Here is a 24,033-nt window from a genome sequence, read left to right on the forward strand (position 1 = left end):
ACATGGAAGCACACAGAGTGAACTAGATTAATCTTAAAAACTTATAAAACAACGTCCCCCTAAATTCACCTCATCTAAGTGGAATATATCAATATCCGAAGCGATTTGATTAAACATAGTTATTGCCCTTCCAATTGGCATTACTAATGACAGGTTAGTTCTGCACCTTGGGAGAACAAACAACAGATGCCCCGAATTCCTAAGACAATTATCAGAGACACACAAGCCACCTTATAAGTTGGAAAAAATATGTAGCTAACTAAAGATCCCTTCTAAACTTTAAGCTACAGTATGTAAGCATACCTAAGAGAAAGTCAGTCGGATAAGATCCATACAGCTGAAAGTAAAGGAGTCTCAAAAATTTCATCTGGACCCTCTCCACCATAAGGCCGTACTTCAACTGATATGGGGCCCAAACAATAGACCCACTCTCAAGTCTTCTTCTAACTAAGGAGTTATATAGAATTATAATATACCACACTCTATGACTATCATCCTTCTTCTTGAACAAACATAATATTTTATTTGGCTGATAACACTAAAGCGTTAAAAATTAAGCAACTCTCGTCTTTCACCATCACACATCAATACTCAATTTCCTATTCATCCCTTTTGGGCATTCATTGCACTCATCGTCAAACAGTTATCTTACTGTAACATGAGCCTACTACGCGAGCGTAATAGGAACTACGCCTCAGTTTAAATCATGGGGATTCACATCTTCTCTTTCTCACACTACTGCAGCAGGCTGTGAGTAACGCACTATGAATCAAATAATACAAAAGGTCACGTAGGCTTCCTCATTGTTAATTTAAAAACGACTTTAACATAAGCTGGTTAAGTAAAAAAATGGTTAACTAATACTTTCCCATCACAATCTCAATGAAATGATATTATATTCTCACGACTAAATTATTCCTATGGGCCTATGTTGTGATCAACCAAAATAATTCATCCCGCAATCGACCTGTTGAACATGCCCATATTATAAGACATTAGACATTACTATGAGAAAATATTTATATTAATATTCTATAATGTGACATCTAGTTTTGTTCTCATAAAGTTTTTTATATTCAAATTTAATGTATGCACTTGCTTAGTATGTATTTTCACCACTAGATGTCTCAAATATAAAAAAATATCTTACAAACCTTAGACTATAGATACATCTAGACGCCACCCGTTGCATTGCTAAATGAAGCCGCGTGCCTTGCGTTTGGCTTGTGAGCGAGCGAACGCATTCGTCTACAAATGTTCGAGACCATAGACCATTTCGCTAGTGCTCGCCCAAAATGCTCGCACTAGACGCTCAGAATTAAAATATAATTTTCTATTTTTTTACGTTATATAGTATTTTTAAGCGGTCAAAATGCAACCATTACATAAAGATATCCATGATTTAAGTTATTTTAAAGAAACACTAGGTCACTGATATTAACCCTTTACTGCATGATTTTTTTTTTTTGAAAATTTTTATTTTTTCTTGGTGTCAAAATGCCTTGTGAATGAAGAAAAAATAATGAAAAAATTATTTTTCGAAAATTTCATTAAATTTTGTATGTTACTGCGTGGTGTCGCAGATTTACGACTTTTGGAAATCTTACATTTTAGTATGACAAAATACAAAAACAAATGAAAACAATTATAAAAAACTAATGTACACACCTTATTTAATGTGTAGATATTTTTTATTCAACCAATTTCAATCTTCTGTATATTTTTTTTTATTTATTTACAAATGCGGATTTTTGCGTACATACGAATTCGTCAACTGTCAAAGCAGAAATGCAGAGACTATAATGCAGAAATGCTTTATTTCTTGAAATGTCCAAACAAAATCGGTAAAGTAGGATGTTTATGGTAAAACAGTTTTCTAGACATCTAAAAAGGATAATATTTGATAATTTACACAGATGGCATTGGCTATATCGAAATAGTTTGAAATGTCGCAAATTTGCGACACTATGCAGTAAAGGGTTAAAATATATAATAAAATACAAATAAATTATCACGAACATGTATCAACTTACTTATGAAACGTAATACCATCTTCTTGCTTATCAGTACGGCTACCATATTTTAAGACAACACACAGAACCATCTTTTCTACTTAATTAACCAAAAATATTTACCACTGACTTTATGTTTAACATAGAAAATATCAATTTTAGCAACACGAGCTCGCAAGTTATCGACGCTATGTGAAGCGTTTCGCCCCGATTTGATGGCGATACTTTTGGAAACTGGCTTGTAGCTAGTAGACCTTTTATCTTACTCTAGCGCGTGTCGCAGAGATTGTAAGGGTGCCGAATACTTTCTCACTCGCACTCATGCATCGTTTTTGTTCAGGCCTTGTTACAAACCATTTTTTTTAGTAATAGAAAATAATAAAAGAATTAATTTGACATTCCAGTCAATGTAACTCAATTTTTAATAATTGAGCCTTAGGGTTTCGATATGTTTGCTTATTGATGTTAAATTTTGATTCAGTAAACTCACATTATAGTAATTGGTGAAACTTTGATTGTATTACAAATTAACTTTTGTATTTTGTAGTGTTTTTTTAATGATATAAATTTCGCTTAATAAATTATTGTTTATTAGTCTTCAATCAAATTTACCACCAAATAATAATGCACTTAATTATATCTAAATCACTTTCATTATGAACTTACAGAGATGAGAAGTGGCTGGCTTTTGAAGACGCTTCCTCATTGGACGTGAAAGGAAAGTACACTCGCATCCGAGGACTAGCCGGTCTTGGTCTGGTCTCCATTGACGATGACTCCACCACCGAATGTGGAGCTAGTTTACTGCAGAGCATCGCTAAAGGACTTGGAACACAGGCCAGAGCACCAAGAGGAGCCGTCTTAAGGTGAATGTTACGATGCATTTAGGAATATTTACTGACAACACAAAGTCTTAATTAAAAAATGATAACATTAAAAACAATTCTTTAATATTTTCAGTTCCCTGGAGAATGACATTTTGTCGGTGCAACATTCAAACCGACTTGTAGATGCTGTCCAACTATCCCCGTATAGAATTTCAAGAGTTGTTGATTCTGATGGAATTATCCACGCCATAAGAGAGGTAGGTTCTTGTCGGTTTAAGGGAAGCCAGCGGCAAACAAATTTTGAAAATAGCCAATATACTAGATTATTTGTTAGGTTAGGTTAGGTTTTCATTCTTGAATTCATGAATTTTGCCAAAATCGGTTATAAAAATTAGTGCAGTTCCCGCCTGGCTTCCCGTAAACAGACTTTTACTGAGAGGTATAATTAAATAATACATTATCCTATACAGCGCTCGAAATGGAAAAGTTTACGAACCGGAGCGCTCGACAGTTTTCTGAAGATATCTACATATTTATCAAATTTTATGTGCATTTCATAAAAATAAGTGTGTTAGATTTTTTATTATATGGTCTATCTAATTCAGACGGTCAAATTATTTTATCCACGAGACGGAGCGATAATTTTACCGATTTCACGAACAGGAACGGCGCTCCGGTGCGTTCCGGTCCATTTCGAGCCCTGATCCCATATCATTTTACCTTTACCTACTCAAATGATTCTCCTTGAAACAAAACAAATGTGAATTTTTCAATAATAGTTTAATAAAAATTGTACTTACATTTTTTATCAATACAAATAATAAATAAATAATAATTGAATTTAGCTGATTTGCAGAACTCTCCTGTAAAGTATGTCGAATATGAGTAAGGGCCGAATGCATAGTAATACTTATTTAAATAAGTCAGTTTATGCATTAGTCAGATATATTATTAGAAATAAGAAATTGCATAAAATGATTGTTATTGTTATGTATGACACAGAGCTTTGTGTCACTAATAGATACGATTATGGCATTATCAAAACTGCATTTCTGTAGTTAGGTTCCTGTGATTGTCAACAGTGATGCCCCTGGCAGTGAAATTGAAGCTTAAAAAGCTTAAAAATTATGTTTGGTAAACAGATCTCAAAGTAATTTTGAATAAACAAAAATTGTATTGAGTACCTATCGATTATCTACGTAAACACTAACCAAAAAGAATGAATAATTTGCACACATTTGTCGGAATTGTAAAGGTTGTAGATTTTGTAAATTTTGCAGATTGATAAATGGAGAGATTTATCACATAGAACACATAGAGTGTGTCGCCATTTCAATAATAAATTTTAAAAAATATGTTAGGAATGCTTGTATTTATTCAATTGAGCACTGATTAGCAACCACTAAAATATTGAAAGTTTACCTATATCAACTTACTATTAAATTATAATTTAATTTACATAATATTTGATATATATTGTGCAGTTTTTACACTTTTTCTATTGTATAAAATCGTATGTTTAAAAATGACAACACTACTGATCGCAGGTAACGATATTATCATGTTTTGCAGTTTATGCATAGCACTCTTAATAAGGTACATAGTTGGTTTTACAAAACATTGATATTCTATGCATCAGGCCCTTAGAATAATTCTATAGTCAAGTGATTATGTTCAGTGAACTAAATAATTTACCAACTGTTTACAGGATACCCGAACAGAATTCGAGTGCCAGCGCCAAGGATACTTCGTCCACCCCCGCACCTGCAACAGATTCTACCGCTGCGTCAAATTCGATCAGCTCTCCGATGAGTACACCGTGTTTGAGTTTGACTGCCCGACCGGTCTTGCTTTTGACTCTCGTTATGAGGTGTGCGTCTGGCCGGGAAGTCTTGCTAGCGGACAAGCATGCCCAGGAAGTTCTGAAATTGCCCCCGTTCCTCACACGAGATTTGTTTGCCCCGAGAAACCAGGTAAATAACAGTCATTTGTTACCAACCTTACTGTCTAAGACAGATAAAATTATAAAGTAAAAATTTTGTTAGTTTGACTATGATAGATTATTAACTATTATTGAATGAATCAATTTGCAATAACTGTTGTTATGTTAGCTTAGATTAATCCTACGGTTTATGTCCTGAGCTCTTTCTCTCCCGTCAGTCACACTCAGCCTCTCTGTGTCACTCTTGATAATGTCCGCCTAACTTTTCCGAGGTGAATGCCTATTGAGTTACCTTCATAAAGCTTATGAAGAAATCACTAGAACTATTGACTCTAACAATGTGACTCTAAATTATTATCTTACTCTTTGGATATTACTTTGGGATAATTTACCCTCCACCCTTCGCCACTGCAGTACCTCCTTAAATATGAGGTCAGTGTCGTTAACCAAGGGTAGCCGGTGCATTGTAAAGCTTTCCATATACCACGCACGTTGAAAAATTCAGATAAAATATATAAAAATTAAAATTTGGGAAAAACATAATATGCACTATCAATGTCGGATCTTAACAGCCTATCTCCACCCTTCCCAACTGGTATGGATGCGCTAGGTTTGTTTTTCTTTAAATGATTTTAAATCTTTTTTTGCGAACGTCCAAAATGAAACTATTGGTTTCCAATGATTGAAAGAATTAAAATAAACAGCCAATCTCTGCATTATAGCGCCTGTACACATGCATGAAATTACTGTCGGCAATTGTGCTTATTTTAAACTGTTATGACAATAACTGTTTACACGTAAAAGTGCTGACTGTCTCTCCAATCTCATTCTTCAAGAGTAAGCAAGGCGCGATGTTGTCATTTTATACTACTATCTGACAGGACGTATTGAAAATCGGTTAACCTCAAATGAGTAATTCGTTTTCTTACTGGCAGGTTTGCCATTATCGTTCTACTGCGCAGGCGCAGATCTTACTTGCGCGCAATAAATCATCACAATTTGGAATCTTCCATTTTGATTTGATTTATGATTTATGCACGCAAGTAAGATCTGCGCCTGCGCAGTAGAACGATAATGGCAAATCTTTGATTTATGCACGCAATCTTGCCAACTGCAGGATAATACATGTTTCCCCATACGTTTTCTTACTGTCCACAGTACATCCATGCACGTGTAAACGAGGTATTAGTACAAGTGGTTCCAATCAAACATTGTTTATTTAATTCCACTTTATAGAAAATCTACTTTCTTCACAACGAAAGGGAAGTAGCATCTGAACTGTGAACATGAAACTTCATAACTTCTACCATATTAAGTATATCTATCTATCATTCTATACTTATAATAAAATTAGAGTGTTTATCTGTCAGTCTTTTTGTTCAGTTATAACTCATAAACTACGGAATCAATATTGACAAAACTTGCACAACTTATAGTCTACATTGTTGGTATCAACCAGTAATGTCCCAAAGGGGTAGGCAGGTCAGACGTTGCATAAGGGTGGCAGATTATAATAAGTAGTGAATAAATGAACAAATACAAATATTACAAGTTTTAAGAGCGGTAGCGGTTTTTCACGAAGTAGACGATGTGAAGAAATTATCGTAATCTTAGCCGGCTCTCACATCAAAACTCGTCTCGCATGCAACTTGTCGAATACGTCGATGTGACGTCATCGTTATTCACAAAACACACCTTATCTTATGGACCTTCGCACACCGCCGGAATAAAACATTTTAGTTTGATAACAACATCTGGAGGCACGTAAAACTATTTTCACCCGACATGCAGCGCAGGTATAATCCCAAAATGTCGCACTTCATCAATCATTTTGACTTGCATAGTGACGTCATTGTCTTCGTAGAGCCTTGCTATACACATAAAAGATAGTTGCATGTTGCGCTCAGTTCTGATTTATGACTATTATCCCAGTCGAGACGATTTTCAATGTGCGACTGGGCCTAGTTTTAAAAATGATCGCAACATAAAAAATCATGACAACACAAATATCGTTGCATTGTAATACACAATGTAATGGTGATTCAGAGCACAGTTAACATTTTCACGAGAGTGCCTCCAGACCCGTCAGCACCATTGACCTCCACGTACCTAAAACCACCACTATTTGAGAGTAGTTTTCGTGGAAATGATCTAATTCTTAGTAAATAAATATGCATCAATAAGAGGTAAGCCACGGGCCGAGAAACGCACACATAGATATATTTATACTATTATTATAAAATCCTCTGTCTTGCGAGTATATGAAATACTTATAACTTATCAAATTACAGGTTACTACGCTGACCCTGAGAACTGTCGTTGGTTCTTCGCATGCTTGGATCATGGAAAGGCACCGTTCTCAGCTTACGAGTTCCGTTGCCCCTTCGGTCTCGGATTTGACGAGTCCAAACTGATCTGCGATTGGCCATGGCTGGTTCCGGGATGCGGAAACCTCGGCAAATACGAATCGACTGCGCACGGACATGCATCGTCTGCGTTGACAGGTAATAATTTTTATATCATTATGTACATTATATCGCACCATCTCAACTAAACTGCCACAATCCAAAAAACGTCAAACAGAGAAAATCAGCTTTGCAGTTTTTACCTTTCACATTTTTGTACTGTGTTTTTGAAATATGTTTAGATATTGAATGAAGTTTTGACTTGAATTTGATGACTTAGAGATATGAAATTTTCGGTACATATACTATGAACGATAGACAATGAAACGTAGTAATTAACTCAAAACACGTAAATTTGTACTTGTGGCGGTTTAGTTGCGAGGTGCTATATAACAGGAGTGTCATCTAATATTTACATAAGATCTACTTTGGAGAAAAAAAATTCTCGGCGATCTACTTTTTCTGAATTTAAGGACATATATTATAATATATAAGTATAGTATATAATAGACATATTTTTAAACCACAATAGAATCTTACTAAGAAAATTAAATAAAGTATAGAAAATTTTTATTTACATCACATACTGTAGTTATTATATTTTGAATACATCAGTTTTTTTTTGAGCTTCCAGATACCACAAAGCTTGAATTACTTATCCCTACATTGTAAGGTGTCTACAATTTTTACAACGTTTTTCTTAGGTCGTATTCTTATTTGTCCGGTGGTTGTTTGTCCGGTACAAATCTTGCAATCGATCTTTAACTAACTTCCCGACTAGCTAGCCATTTGAAACTTTTAGAATATATCAAAACACGATGCCAATGCATTTTTTTAATACTTTTAGCCATCTTTAAGTAGAATTGAATTCATTTTTAGTTAATTCTGTTTTGTATGAAAAGCTATTTAGCCCTAGCAACTAAATTATTAAATAATATATACGTGCGTTACTATGGAAAACAATAAGGAATGACATATTTCATTATTCAGTATTCAGTACAATTTTTTTTGATCGTTTAAGCTAGTCAAGTCAAGTTTATATGATTCAACAGAAAATTTAAAAATGTTGTATATAAAAAGTTCTTTTTATCTTGTAATTATATTGTATAATTGGGGGTGTAATTACTCAAACCGTTTCTCAAACATGATTCCAAATGTTCGTCAGTTAAAGTTGTTCTGTACTTCGATTTTATAATATTCATTTGCTAAAACGCTGATTCGCAGAAGTATGTCAGACCAAAACAGGCGTATTAATAGATATGGATACTTATCTGCTTCCAAATTATGAATAAATAAATTGAATATATTTAGCAATCGACCAAAAATCATTTCACGATCGACCTTATTGACACCTCTGTTATATAAGAATAGGATAGAAAATACTAAAATTCTTCTACTTTAGAGATGGTGCCTAAATGTACGAAATTGAAGCAAAAAAAGAGCTTATGGTCAAGTGATTAAGTTAGCTTATAAGTAACTTTGCATTGTAAGTTTGTTTGAAAAAATATTCGTGCTTTTATTATGACGTTCCACTATAATTTCAGAATGATTTTATCTTCAGATATTGTCAAAATAATCCTTGAATATGTACTTAAATTGGATAGTGTATTATTAAATTTATAAATTCTTAACCAGGAGCATCATCGTACATCGGTGCATCAGCAAACTCCGTGAATGTTGCTGCTCATCAAAGTCTGATATCGGGAGCTTCCACCAGCAACTTGGTCGGAATTCAATCTGGATATGGATCCCATTACGGCGGTGGAGATGACGGTAAGTAAAAATAACATGAATTTATATATATTATTATCAATTGATCTGGAATATGTTACGGTATTCTATGAATTATTCGAGTTTGTCAAACAAAAACCTGTTATTACTCTAGAGATCCATATGCTCCGCTTACGGTCGAACAATTTTGATTTCTTTCATGTGATAATAATTTGACAAGTTCATTTTTCTATGCTTAGATAATATTTTTTTTACAAAATTTACATCCAGGGCTATTCTAACTAGTTAACAGTGAAACATATTTCCGTTATTTTTCTTGATCCTAAATAACACAGATATCACTCAGGGCAATTATGTAAGTACACAAGACGGTATCTACAGTAAATGGTAACACATGGCACTGCGTCTTATTTGATTCCAAATGCATCCAATCAAAATCAAGTATGACTTATTAAAAATTGTGTTGCAGTACTACTCAATGAAATTTGAAAGCTCGCGGTTAATGCAGTCATGAGTGGCCGTGTTAAAAAACATCACGTCTGACAGTTACCTTCCCGGGATAATTAACTGCCTAAATTCTACATATCATATTTATCGCTTTTTTATTAGTTAACATGTTTCAATAACACTGCAGATGAGTATTTATGATCCGCGCACGCAATAGAAAATTTAGAAAGAGCATTGATCTTGACTATAGTCAGATAATTGAGAATGTCGAATAATCAAAGAAAGGTCTCAATAATTTAAAAGCTGAATGAAACTTTTGATTAAGATATTTGTTTTAAAAGATCTCTTGTTCATATTAATAGATTATATTCATTTATATTGTAGATTATTCAGCCGGAGGATATGACTCTGGAAACTATCATGGTGGACAAGGAGAATTGGCCAACCAACATGCAGTATACCATGGATCTTCAGACTCCGGCAGCTATGGAGGTGAAGGAGCTTACTCTGCAGGAAACGCATACCAATCTGGAAACAACGGGGCATACTTGGGAGCCGGTCAACATTCAGGTGGAAATGGAGGTTCTTACTCATCATCCAATAGTTACCACGGAGGTGCCGGAGGAGCTGGAGCCGGAGCATACTCATCTGGTTACCAATCTGGAGATAATGGTGCTTATTCTGGATCAAATGCTTACAAGTCCGGAGGTAGCGGAGCATATTCTGGATCTAACGGTTACCAATCTGGAGATTCAGGATCACATTCCGGATCTAACAGTTATCAATCTGTAAATAGTGGAGCATATTCTGGATCTAACGGATACCAATCTGGAGATAGCGGTGCATATTCTGGATCTAAAGGTTACCAATCTGGGGATAGTGGAGCGTACTCGGGATCTAATGGTTACCAATCTGGAGATACTGGAGCATATTCTGGTTCTAAAGGTTACCAATCTGGTAATTCAGGGTCATATTCCTCATCTGTTGGTCACCAATCAGGAGCAGGAGGGGTTTACTCAGCAGCTTACGGATCAGATGGTAAACTTCTGTCGACCGGATCATATGCGGGTGATGCAGGATCGAGTTCCTCTTCATCGTTTAATTCAGGACATGGAGCATCTGGGGTACATTATGGCAGTGCAAATGGAGGCGTGTCATCAGCCTATCTTAGCGGCCACAAAGCCGGATTGTCTTCTTCGAGCGATGGAGTCGTTCTTCTGGGTAATTCTGGCCTTAAATCGGCTGCTTATGGTAACGCATACGCATCAGGAGCTCACGGGGGAAGTGTATCGAGCGCCAGTTTTAATCTCGGGTCAAGTTCTGGATCGGATGACAGCGGTTATTACCATGATGATTCCGGCGATTACAAACATGACTATTCCGGTGAATACAGACATGACGGCACCGGCGATTTAAGCGAAAAGGCACTCCCTTATCAGCATGTCGAGGGAGCCATTTTGAAATATTCCGGCAGCTATGACAAGGGAGGTTATCAGCATGTTGCTGGACCTAATGGACCTGGCGGACCTAATGGGCCTAATGGACCTAATGGACCAGGTGGACCAGGTGGACCTGGTGGGCCTTTAGGACCTTCTGGAGGTTATGGTGGAGACGGATCTTATAACCATGAAAACAGTGGAGATTATAATGGTGGCGCTTACATAGCATCGGGACATTACGATAATTCCGGAGATTACAAGTCCAACAACTATCAGTACCAGCAAGGTTCCGGAGCCTATCATGCAGGTGCAGGAGATTCCGGTTATGCTTATCACGCAGACAATTCAGGCGCGTACAAAGGTGGAAATTACCAATATGGCAGTGGAAGCTATCAGCATAGTTCAGGACTCACGGCCGGCGTTTCAGTTCTCGGGTCAGGTGATGCGGGATACAAAGGAGTCAATGTTAATAATGTATACGTGAATCACGGAGACAGTAATGATTATCTTTTGAAGGGATCGCGGTACAGCAGTGGTACGAATACGGTCTCAGGTTATGCCACGACTGGTGGAGCTCACACTTTAACGGCTGGAGCAATAAACGCAGGACTAGTCGGAAAGACTACTCTCGTAGATGCCGGTTTACTGCATAACAATGCGTATTCTCAGTCTTCCGGACACCACGGTTCTTCAGTGGCTTTTGGTAACACAGGATCAGCTTATTCTTCAAACGGACAGTATTCTTCAGTTACCGCAGCTCCGGCTTCTGTCTCATCGCATTACGATTATTCTGGACACCAGAATTCTAACGCTCATCTAGTCAATAGTTATAGCTATTCGCAACCTTCTGTTACGCCGATTATTAAATATGAACAACCGATCTCAGTAACACCTTTGCCTCATTTGATTCCTCTTGTAAAGTCTCCTCCTAAATCAGACATAAAACAAATATTCACATATCAAAAACCAGCCGTTTCATATGTTCAACCGATTGTCACAGTTTCTTCAACACCGAAAACAATCGTTTACGAACAACAAGCTGTCAAATTCCAACAACCTTCAATTTCCGTAACAAGTTACAGCAAACCATCAATAAATGTACAGCACACTTATCACGGAGAAGGTGGTTATCAACAATACTCCACAGCTCAACCTTTAGTGACTGTCACCAAAGCTCCGATAGTTTACGAATCCCACAGTGTAATAAATACAGTACCAAAAGTTGCTTATTCGCAACCCACGTATGTATCTTCGACTCCAAGTCCGATTAAATATCAACAACCTGCTGTAATTTCCTACCAAAAACCAGCCGTGACTCATTACCAAAATCCTTTGGTTTCTTATTCGAATGTTACTCCGGCGCCGATTATATCCTCAGTACCGTCATACGTTAAGCAAACATCTTACGTTCATCAGCCGACAATATCCACATTTGTCAAGCCTTCTGTGTCCACATATGATTATAACGCCGGATACGTACAGCAGAAACAGATCGTACAACCTGTCATTCAGCACAATAGCGTTGTACATAAAGTGCAACCAAGTGTTCAAACATATGTAAGTCAGCCGATAATTCATAAGGAAGTCCTTCAACAAGCATATGTACATAAACCTGTCATACAACATCAATCATATGAATATGTTCAACAGCCAATATTGAAGGCGCCCGTCGTGCAGCAGACCTATGTTCATCAGCCTGCCGTATCTTCGCAAGTATTCCATCAGTCCGCAGCTAAAACACAACAGTACGTACAGAAACAATATGTATCCAGTACACCGGCACCTTTGGAATACAGCCAAGCTAGTTACGTAGACTATAGCGTACCGAAAGTAGCTTATAAAGCACCTGAATATTTGCCACCGCAATATGTGACACCTACTCCGTCGGTATTAAAATATCAACCTCAACAATCAACGATTCATACATACAGCTCACCTCAAGTTGTTGTACCGATTGTTTCCTCTACACCGGCTTCTGTATCCTATAAACCGACGTCTTTCATCGACTTAGTCTCTCCGCAAAAGAGTTACTCTTATCAAGCGCCTGCTTATGTTCAGCCGCAAGTAACATACTCCCAGCAATCATACGTATCATCGACACCGGCACCGATTAAATATCAACAACAATCAGTCGTTCACACTTACACAGCACCAAAAGTTGTCACTCCGATAGTATCTTCCACTCCTTACTCTGTAGAATATAAACCTGTACAATATACGGCTCCACAAAAGGAATACACTTACCAAGCACCTGAATATATTCCACCAAAGGTATCGTATTTGTCTTCGTCTCCTGCTCCAATTAAATACCACCAGCAACAGTCTGTCGTTCATACTTATGAATCCCCTAAAATTGTCGCCCCGGTTATTTCATCGACGCCAGTATACTACGAATCTTACAAGAAACCATCAGTCGAATATAAAGCGGCAGATTATTCATACAACTACAAATCAGCTGACTATTCAGCGCCTAAAGTAGTATCTTCTACACCAGCAACTGTCAAATTCGAGCAGACATACTATCAAGCTCCTTCCGTTCAAACTTACGAAGTGCCACAATACCAAGAGAAAATAAAGCTTGTACAACCTATTCAAGTATCCACACCGGCTCCGTTTGTATATCAACAACCTATTAAGGTACACAAGCCGTCGAAGATCGTCGAATCTTTCCAAATATCTTCAAACTACGATCAAAACGCTTACGTCGCGTCATCAGCTCAAACATACGAACAGCAACAACAATATGTAAATGTACAATCGTACCAGTCACCGAAAGTTGTACATTCATACAAAGCGCCTGAAGTTGTGCACAGTTATCAATCGTCCACTTATCTTCCACCCAAAGTAGAAGTTTACCAAGAGAAGTACGCCCCGACGGTTCCTACTGTTAGCTATAAACCTGTAGCTCCGGTTAAAGCTGTGTTCAAAGGACCAGATTATTTGCCTCCGACTAAGATTGTGAAGACTGTTTACGAGCAGCCGAAATTGAATATTAAATACACTCCTGTAACACAAGCACCATTGGAGTATTACTCCTCGTCTGTTCCCACATACCAAGCACCAGTCACTTATAATATAAACCCAATTGAAGAGTTTGCGTTTAACAAAATAGCTGTAACACCTAAGCCGACTATTGTATATAAGCAAAAACCAGTTTTGATCCAAGAAAAATATCAACCCGTCGTAGTTTCTACTCAAAGACCTATAGTATACAAGAAACCAGCTATTTCCGTGGATTACACGAATGAAAATCAAGTTAATCTGTTAGGTTTTGGAACGGTAGGTCCAGATGCTGGTTTAATTAGTTCCGGTGGATATTCTTCAACTGAAGCAGTTTACTCTGTACCGGTCACGCAGAGAGTTATCAAAACAAAGAAAATCGTAACTTCAACGTACGCTCCTGTCACGCAGAAGTATGTCGAAGTTACGCCACCGATACGGAGACCAAGACCTAAAGTTGCCGTTGTTACGAAAGTAAACGATTTTAATCCGTTGCTCATAAGGAAACTCGGAGCCGTTTGCAGTTGCAGATCTAATGTGTTGAAACTCCGCAAGAAGAAGCCTGAACCGAAACTGGAAGATTATGAAGTGGAATATGATGGTGATTATGATGTACCGGTTAATGGTGACAATGATGAAGAATGGACTTACAAGGCCGACTCTGACGATGAATCCTCTTATACACCTTCATTCGCCCCTGTTAAGTCTGCAAACCCAACAGTTTCAGCAGCTTATATACCAGTTAAATCCACAACACCGATTGTAATAAGGAAACCTAAGATTACTTATGTGTCTTCTACGTTAAGTCCTATCGTTGTAGCTGACGATTTATCAGGATATGATGAACAGGATATTAATGTTAGGAATGGTTTTAAATCTACCCTCAGACCTATTATAGTAAATGAAGAAGATAACTATCCAATCTTGAAGATATCACCAGATGCTTCTGCGAAATACGTTTCGACAACAGGACGTCCATTAAGAGTTAAGTCACGAGTGAAGGCTGTTTCAATTGCGCCAACAATTGCGTCAATTCTCATTCCGGAAACTCAATCAACAGCCATCGTAAAGTCGGCTAAATTGGTCGGAGAATCAAGAGCTTTCGATAGGTACGGACCCGGCGGATGGAGAGGCCGCGACGAGACGCTCCAAGGAACCGTCGACTGCCAGAGAGCAGGTCTTTTCAGACATCCAAAGCACTGCAACAAATTCTACTCCTGCGTTTGGGATTGTAAAAAGAACAGGTTCACCCTGCACGTTTTCAATTGCCCCGTGCAGCTGAGTTTCGACCCGAACATGGGGGCTTGCAATTGGCCCAGCCAAGGACCCGCTTGCCAGGGGGATACCCTTTTGCCATCCGGATTTTAATTCCATTGTAATTCAACTCACCCAGTAAATATCATTGAAAATCATTTTGAAAAACAAACAAATCTATTTCAATTTATGAAAACAGTAATTATTAATGTAAACAATATCTTTACTGGTTAATAAATTAATAAAAATATAAAATTTATTCTGACTACATAATATTATTATAATTTCATTTGACTTTCAATGGTATTTGCTGTGTAGTATTCACAGAGATTCAAATAGTGAAAGCCTTTTATAGAAATAAACACATAATCATCACATTATGTTAAAACGTAATCACAATGTATATATTTTTTTAAATGTTACCATTTATTTTAGATATAATATTATGTAATTTTCGTTTATGAAAGAAAACGCTAAAAAGAAATACATTTTATGTAATGTAGTCCTCCCTTTACTATTTAAACCTCATATGTCCGTTTCTTAACTTTTTCACTATTTTGTTTATTTAGCAGATTTTTTCTACAATTTAATTGATAGTAAATACATGGTAAGTATTTAAAACATTGTACATTATTGTATATTTTCAGGAGAGAAAAAATTCAAATGATGTGTGTTATTCATTACTTATCACTAAATAACGTGTAATAAATAAAAATGGTAACTACATAATATCATGGGTTAATGCCAAAAGTTGTTAAGTCAATAATTTAGGTATTTAGACTGTTTATGTGGTCTATGTATAAAAAATATATATGCTAGAAAAAAAATTCTCATCCGATATACAGAATATACACATAAAGCACAAAGAAATTAGCATTATGCCTGATTTAAGAGGCCATGTCAAACTTCAAATTACAATTACTCCATAACATGATTTCGAGACTTACTAACTTTTGGCAGTAACCCGAATTGAATTGTATTGAATTATATTTAATATTTATTTCTCCTAAAAACTTGTCAAAAATGAGATATAAGGTATATTATACTTTAAGATACGCTTTCCTTCTAACTCCAAATGTAATTTTAAATTTTACAATTTTACAGAATGGACAAAATTATCTTCTTACAAAACTCTCTCTCTCTTTCTCTCTTTTTATCTTAATTTCTTCTTTCCATATTATCTAAAACGGACATAGCAGGTTTAAACAAGTAATATGTAGAATCTCTAATAATTATTATAAAAAACCTTTTTTTGTATATATTGAAATGAAAGTATCGGTAGAAAGACATATTGAATGATTGAAATTTGTTAATAATTAACATTACATGGAGTAAAAAAAATCAATAATTTAAGTTGTACATAAGTGGAATAAAAAAATTATACCAGAATCTTAAGTTATAATTTATTAAATTTCATATCTAAAGATATTTTTTTTTAAATTTCGCTCTCACTATTTGAAATCTCTTTTTTTAAATATTGTAAAAAAAAATAATTCTCATTATTTCGACAATGTCACAAAGTGATTTCTCAACAATTCATTGCCATATTTTTATATAGTCTTTATTACGCATCACATTAATAATATTTACTTAGTTTAATATTTTTTTTTATTATTTTCATATAAATAAATTATTATTCATTTTAGCTTTATAAGTATATATTGATTATTATTATATTATTGTAATAAAACCACAGCACAATCGTTTACGAATTTTTTACTGCCATATATTTATTTATCATTATTTATTACCATTATTGTATTTTATGAATATGTGTATGTATAACATTATACTATGTTTTATTGATAATATATTAAATAATAAAACTTTTTTTCGGAGCATTTTCTGTTAATTAACTAACCCCATTAGATACCTTGAAATGTAAAAAAAAATTGAACAAACCATTATACCCTGTTTACACGTGCATGGATTTCCTGCTGACTGTAAGTATTATCGCGGCCATAACAAAATAAATGCAAGATTGCATGAATGTAATAAAAAAGTTCAGAGGCCTTTGAATTTTCACATGACAATTGGACTGTGATATCGTCACTGTTCTGGCAGAAGACACTAATTCGAAAAAATGACATATTGAGTTAGTTATACCAAAATGTTCCTTATTTCAAACTTTACCGTATGGAAACCTTTTAAATAAATAAACAGTCTTTATTTTAAAGTCTTCCTTTTTTTACGATTACTTAATAAACTCACATGATAGACCATTTCAAACATTTTAACAACTTCAAAGTGAAATTACTCAAAACTAGTATTCTCCAGTTAGTGTGTTCTGCCAACAGAGACGATATACACTACGGAATATGAACTACACCGCACAGACTCATTTTTAGGTTAACCGATTTTCACAACCTGTCAAATAGTATCATACAATAACAACATCGCGTCTCGCTTACTCTTGAAGAATGAGATTGACGAGACCCTCAGCATGTGTAAACAGTAAAGTTATTATCGTGATGGTTTAAAATACACACTATTACTGCAAGTAAATCCATGCACATGTAGTACTACTGCTATTATACAAAACTTAAAAAAGCGTGTGAATGAACACGAGAAGGAAAATATAAATACAGGCCTGCTGCATAAAAAATTTTGAGAAACTGCTTTAATAAAATTATGTCCTATATATCGTCGGTCCCTATTAAAAAAGTCAGATCTGAAATTTTGTAATTTTCGGATTATTACGTAAAAGTTATTTAAACAGTTTAAACATTTATACCACAATCACAGTTTTTTTTGTTTGTTTGAAAAATTTCGAGATACTCAAGTTAAAAATGACGGATCTACCGAGAGTGTACGAATAACGATGTCGGTTCTTACCAACCAACATTGTTGGCTGGGCGTGGGTGAGCAAGATGCGTCGAATCTGACAGTTGCTACTATGTTCACCGGAAAGACGGATGTTTTTATAAACGTTTAGAAAAGTTTCTATAACCCGTATTTTTATTCTTTATGGCAAGCAATAGGTCACAAAGGATATTTGATGAAACATCTTTGATTTTGACATTTTGCAGATCCGACTTTTTTAATAGGAACCGACGATATTATGGAAAACTGTCAAGTAATTTTTACAGTAGAAATATTTATTGACTTTATGCTTTAGATAGGTAAATATAATGTGTGTTGATTACTTGTATGGAAATTATGTGTTTACTAGCCTTTCCTATGCCTGACGATATTACTATGGCAGTATTTGATAGGCCGCAGATTTTTAACGACACACCTTGAATGTAGAGCGAAGCTCTTATTAAAATCGCTGTAATTCCGATAATTTGTGGCTTCTTCTTTCTTTCGATCATGTCCGATCCTAATAGGATCATATGGGCCTCCACAGAGTGGAGGTTTGTATCAGATTTATTTTTTATTTTTATGAGAAATGGATGTCAGCCACTTGCTCAACCTATTAGGTCCATATTCTGACTCGTACACACATTGAAAAACAATATGTGTAAACTTGCCAGACTCAGGATTCGAACCTGGGACCCTCGACTCTATAGGCCGGCATTTAATCGGCGTTCATAATAATTCAAACAGATGTCACTGTGTGTTTAATTTTTTAGATTATGCAAATCAATCGACAGTGGCTAGTAATTTGAGTTTAAAGTTGGGCGAGATAACTCACTGAAAGCATAGAACCGGCTAGAAAAGATAACTTACCTATAGAAATTCATTTTCTTTATTATTTAGTGACAAATAAGGCTTAAAGAGTAACTGATTATCATTGTCACTATTGGTGAACCAAACTGCAAATATATTATGTCAGAATACGTAATTGATTTTTTCCCCAAAATTACAAAGAAGCACAAAATCAAGCTCTATAATTCACCGATATTTGATTGTCAAATTCAGTAGTCCGCCACGTACAAGTATACAACTAGATTAGACAGGTGTATTTTGGAAACTTCTCCTTCGTAAAATGTACGTTCATCGCGAAGAAAGTAATGTACCAGGAAGGAAAGTGCCCAAGAACCGCATCACAATTATGCCGTGCTCCAATGCAAACGGGACACACAAACTGAAGCTTTTGGTCATAGGGAAAGCCAGGAATCCTAAGCCATTCAAGAATATCTGCCTCACTGAACAACTGGATGTGTCAAGTGATTTACTGTTTAATATTTAGTTAACTTAATTTATAAATATGTATAATTAGTAAATACTTGATTTTGATTATAAATAAAACCGTAATTTGCTAGTACAAATTTCTCAAAAAAGACTATTTTTACGAAATAGGTACCTGTTTTAATTTTTACCATATTTTGTATGTATGCACTATAATCTGCCGCTTTCACTAATTGGACACTTGTCTGGTTTTTGGGGTGGCGGATTACTGAGAGAGTACTGTATATATTTCCAAAACCTGTTAAGTCCACATACGTCCAAAATATACATACGTACATATTCTATGTATCTGTAACTTCTAAAACTCAACAATCAAATAAAATGTTTAAAAATTTTAAATGATACATCATTACAATCTGTTCGATCGACAGCTTACTTTTGAAATACAAAAATAACGCTTTGGTACCACAAATAATGAAATGTGAACTTGAAAATTGACATCTTAATTACTGTGCTAGTGTGAAAAATTATGGTGTCGATAAATAAAGCTCTAATGTTTTTTACGAAATCATTATTTATTTAGAAAAATATTTGTTATAAAAATTCATTAGCAAAAATATGACTCAATCTTGCATACATCTAAACTAGATATTATATATTCATTATATGACATCAAAACATAACTGAAGCGAATATAATTCAAGTTGTTAGATGCTCAGCAAAATGTCCAAAAAGTCGGTTGGGTTTGAATATATCCGAGAGACTGAAGTATAGATGTATACTCCAAAAACACCAATTAAATGAAGGATTTGGGATAGTCATCTAAATCGCACAATTCAAACAGACCTATCAAACAAATGAAACCCTTTAATTTCTTATCTGCTTATCTTATATGATTAATAATCTCACCTCCAAAGAATTGATTTCATTTAAACAAAAATCATTGTTATTTAGAAATGCATAAGGTACTTGTTAAATAGTCCATCACATTGGAACTGCTGTAAAAATACAATATGTTATGGACTTAATCTTGTGCATGCACAGTAAGATAAATCGTATACATAGAAATACGCGTCAAAACAGTATGTCATCTGTCACTATGAAAGCTTATTTAAAACCTAAAAACAAACTGAAACTTAACACTTTTTTATGTCCCAAATGCATGCAACGATGACTAATGTAGTATTACACTGATTCGCTTCAAGTCGCATTGGGTTATTTAACAAGTACCAGAAAAAATACTAGTAACACTTAGGATAAAAAGAACCTATGCATAAAAAATTCAATACAATAAAATATATATCGCATTTAAAAATTAGGTAGAAACCTATAAAAAATAAACTTTTTAGCAAAGAATTAGATGACTAAGTCAACTTTCTTCGAAGCAGCTTCCAATTGGCCATTGTAAAGAGAAACGATCTTGTTAACTTCTTCAGTCAAGAACTCGGTAACTTGTTCCGGAGCCCTACCGATAAACGTAGAAGCATCAAGCAGAGAATCCAATTCTCCGACAATAGGTTCAAAGTATGGGTGCTTCTTAACGCGTTCGACCAAATCGTTATCTCTTCCGTGTTGTTTAACTTCCGCTCCCGCTTCATGGGACAGCACTCTGATGATTTCGTGACACTCTTGCCTGTCAGCACCCTTTTTCACCATCGCCATGATCATGTTTTCGGTTGACATGAACGGTAGCTCTTGAGAAATATGCCGCTCGATGACTTTCGGATATACGACGAGACCTTGGCAGATATTTAATAGAGTCAACAGAGCTGCATCAGCCGCCAGAAAAGATTCGGCGATAGTAATTCTACGATTGGCAGAATCATCTAAAGTTCTCTCCAACCATTGAGTAGCGTGCGTATTAGCAACGTTTGAAAACAGCGTCATGAGATGCCTGGCCAAAGCGCAACATCTTTCAGACCTCATTGGATTTCTTTTGTAAGGCATGGCACTAGAACCGATCTGCAATTCTTCAAATGGTTCCTCAATCTCTTTAAACGAAGCCAGAATCCTTAAATCAGTACACATTTTATGTATTGTAGCGCCTAGACTAGATAATGCTCCAACGCATTCGATATCGACTTTCCTCGTGTAAGTCTGACTGGTAATAACATAACAATTGTCAGCAAAGCCAGCCAATTCTGCAACTCTTTTGTCTAGTTTTTTGACCTTGTCGTGATCTCCATTGAAAAGCTGCAAGAAGGATGCTTGGGTGCCAGTCGTACCTTTGACTCCGCGGAAGCGCAAGTCTTCGTAAGCGCGTCTTATTGCTCGTTCGTCCATGAGTAAGTCTTGAAGCCAGAGAGTGGCACGTTTGCCGACCGTTGTTAGCTGAGCCGGTTGCAGATGGGTGTAGCCAAGAGTTGGAAGATTCCTGGAATCAGTATAAAAAAAAGAATTATTTTAAGTCTCTGCAACTATTACGACAAAATATGCCTTAATTTTTAATTAACTATTTTTTTTTATTCAACGAATAATTCACAAGATTTAAGAATGTAACATTCTAATTATTGAACATACTTACATAATTTTGAAAACTCTTCTGAGAAAATAAATATATTATAACCAAAAGAAAAAATCTTTTTTGAAAAAAGTTAGGTTAGTAGTTATTAAAGTAATACCTACTTAGATTTAAAATACAAAAGCCGATCGCCAATAGTAACTCAATTTGGAAAGCGCTTTAGAGAGTATTAAGAGCAATTAGTTAAAATTTGTCGCAATTAAGTATGACGCCTATAGCATAGTGGTCTATGTGCGTGGGCGCGAAACCCGAAAGATGCAGGTTCGATTCCTGCTGGTTGTCTTACTTTTTTCAAAAAACATTTTTTGTATTGGTTATAATATATTATATTCTCAGAAGTGGTTTCAAAATCATGTATGTAAATATGGCTTACATTCTAATAATGATCATTATAGATTACATGGCCCTCCTTACTCTAACGCGGTCGCTTAGAGGTAATTAATCAAAGCAAAAACTCACTTATACTTATCAGCGAACACCGCCAGGCTTTGGATCACAGCCACAACCCTGATCTTCAACAGAGACAGTCCATCCTTCAACAGGATGAGGTCGGTGTTGTCGGTCAAGTAGCACGAAGTCGCTCCGGCATGCAGGGCGTGCAGGCCTGACGGACACTGGCCCTGGAAGACCTTCGCGTGGGCCATGACGTCGTGCCTGGTCATACGCTCCACTTTGGCGGCCTCGTCGAAGTCGATGTTCGTCAGGTTGTTCCTCATCTCTTCGATGTCCACGTCGCTGATGTCCATGCCGAGCTCCTGTAAATAATGAAGACAATAATTATTAGATCCTTGCTAAAAGAGATAGAACCTTTTCTATCAAAAACAAACTCGACAACGATTTCAGAACGTTTTAGTAAATACCAATACTTGTAGTTATTTTTCTTCCTTTTTATTGTTTTGTTATATTTTCTATTTTGAAACCGTACATGAGCAATACCCTGTTTACACTTGCATGGATTTACTGCTAACAGTAGGTACGTATTTTCACGGCGATAACAAAAAACTACATGTCTAAATACATATCATCGTACAAATTGAAAGATTACATGCATGAATCAAAAAAGTTCAGAAGCTTCTGAATTTTCACGCGACAATTCGACCATGCAATATCTGCGCCTGCGGAGTAGAACGACAGTAGCGAACCTTCAGGTAAAAAACCGAACTACACTGCACAGATACTCATTTTGAGGTTAACCGATTTTCAGGACCTGTCAAATAGTACCATAAAATGACAACATCGCGTATCGCTTACCTACTCTTGAAGAATGGGATTGGCGAGACAGTCATCACTTTTACGCGTAAACAGGTATTATCACGATAGTTTAAAAGACACTATCGGTGCAAGTAAATCCATGCACGTGTACATTCGGTATAATCTATTAGTGACGGTTTCAGAAAAAGGTTCTTTCTAAGAACGTGTATGTATGGAGAAACTACCAAAACAATGCATTTTTTAATATCCATTATCTTGTAAAGTAGATCGATGATACCCATATTTTTGAAAATTTGTATGTAGATAATGTCAATGAGGAATCTATTACTAAAGGTATAAGATGAAAAGGATCATTAACGATAGAGTTAGTTTTTTTAAAGAAAGTTATATGGAGAGCCCGTATTTGGAGTAGGTACCGGACCGCCCCCATATTTGAATAGAATGTATTGTCGCCACACTAGCAATTCCAAAAATTACGCAATGAGAAAAGGGTTGCAAGTTTTGGCTTTTTTTTATACTTATTATAGAAAAGATATAATATTCCTATACGCTATTACTAAACCTTTCAGTAGGCGCCTCATACAAATAATAATTGCAACTGGTTATTTTTTTTTTCGAGTTTAATACAAAAAATGGTAATTTAAGAGTTTGAGAAAAGGTACGTCAATAATATGCTGTGGCACGAAAAAGGTTGGGAAACATACACTAATGCGTCAATTACATTGAGCTACTTTACGAGCTGTTTGTTGGTGAATTTAAAAGCGGGCGATTCAGCTACTGCGATTGTGATGATGACACACAAAACTTTCCATTCGCTGAGAAGCCAACAAGCTAGCGACTATTTTGACATAACGTAATTCGTTTTTTACCGGGAGTTCGCTACTACTACGCTCTACTGCGTAGACGTAGTAGGCCTACACGCCGGCGTGTAGCGTGTAAAGATGACCGGCTTTCAACTTTTCTCAGTAGATTGTTTACAATCTGCTTGTTAGCTTGTTCGATGATGACACTGGGCGAATTTACAGGCAGATTGTAAATTCGCCAACGAGCAGCTCGTAAAGTAGCTCAATGTCATTGACGCATTAGACAACAATCCTAAAAATGGTACAAGCCTGTTTACTGGAAGCCAGGCGGGAACAGAGAGAGGCAATTTTCATAGATTTCGGCAA

General features: G+C 35.9%; 2 protein-coding genes across 2 annotated transcripts in view; one reads left to right on the forward strand and one right to left on the reverse strand.

Annotated features, from left to right (window-relative positions):
• The window catches only part of LOC147070316 (uncharacterized), a 107,546-nt gene extending 91,288 nt beyond the window's left edge, over positions 1–16,258 (forward strand). The window contains exons 4-9 of the mRNA XM_085949813.1: positions 2,681–2,878; positions 2,973–3,096; positions 4,548–4,812; positions 7,073–7,285; positions 8,822–8,959; positions 9,749–16,258. Coding sequence (XP_085805939.1) covers positions 2,681–2,878; positions 2,973–3,096; positions 4,548–4,812; positions 7,073–7,285; positions 8,822–8,959; positions 9,749–15,171 — 6,361 coding nt within the window. The 3' untranslated portion in view covers positions 15,172–16,258. The remainder of the gene's footprint in view (positions 1–2,680; positions 2,879–2,972; positions 3,097–4,547; positions 4,813–7,072; positions 7,286–8,821; positions 8,960–9,748) is intronic.
• Positions 16,259–19,685: 3,427 nt separating this feature from the next.
• Adsl (adenylosuccinate lyase) overlaps positions 19,686–24,033 on the reverse strand; it is a 137,277-nt gene continuing 132,929 nt past the window's right edge. Inside the window, exons 2-3 of the mRNA XM_085949814.1 lie at positions 22,112–22,407; positions 19,686–21,505 (exon numbers count right to left, since the gene is read on the reverse strand). Coding sequence (XP_085805940.1) covers positions 20,488–21,505; positions 22,112–22,407 — 1,314 coding nt within the window. The 3' untranslated portion in view covers positions 19,686–20,487. The remainder of the gene's footprint in view (positions 21,506–22,111; positions 22,408–24,033) is intronic.

This window comes from Rhyacophila brunnea, unplaced genomic scaffold (genome assembly GCF_057557595.1).
Source record: "Rhyacophila brunnea isolate RB1 unplaced genomic scaffold, BYU_Rbru_1.0 scaffold_22, whole genome shotgun sequence".
Lineage (NCBI taxonomy): Eukaryota > Metazoa > Arthropoda > Insecta > Trichoptera > Rhyacophilidae > Rhyacophila > Rhyacophila brunnea.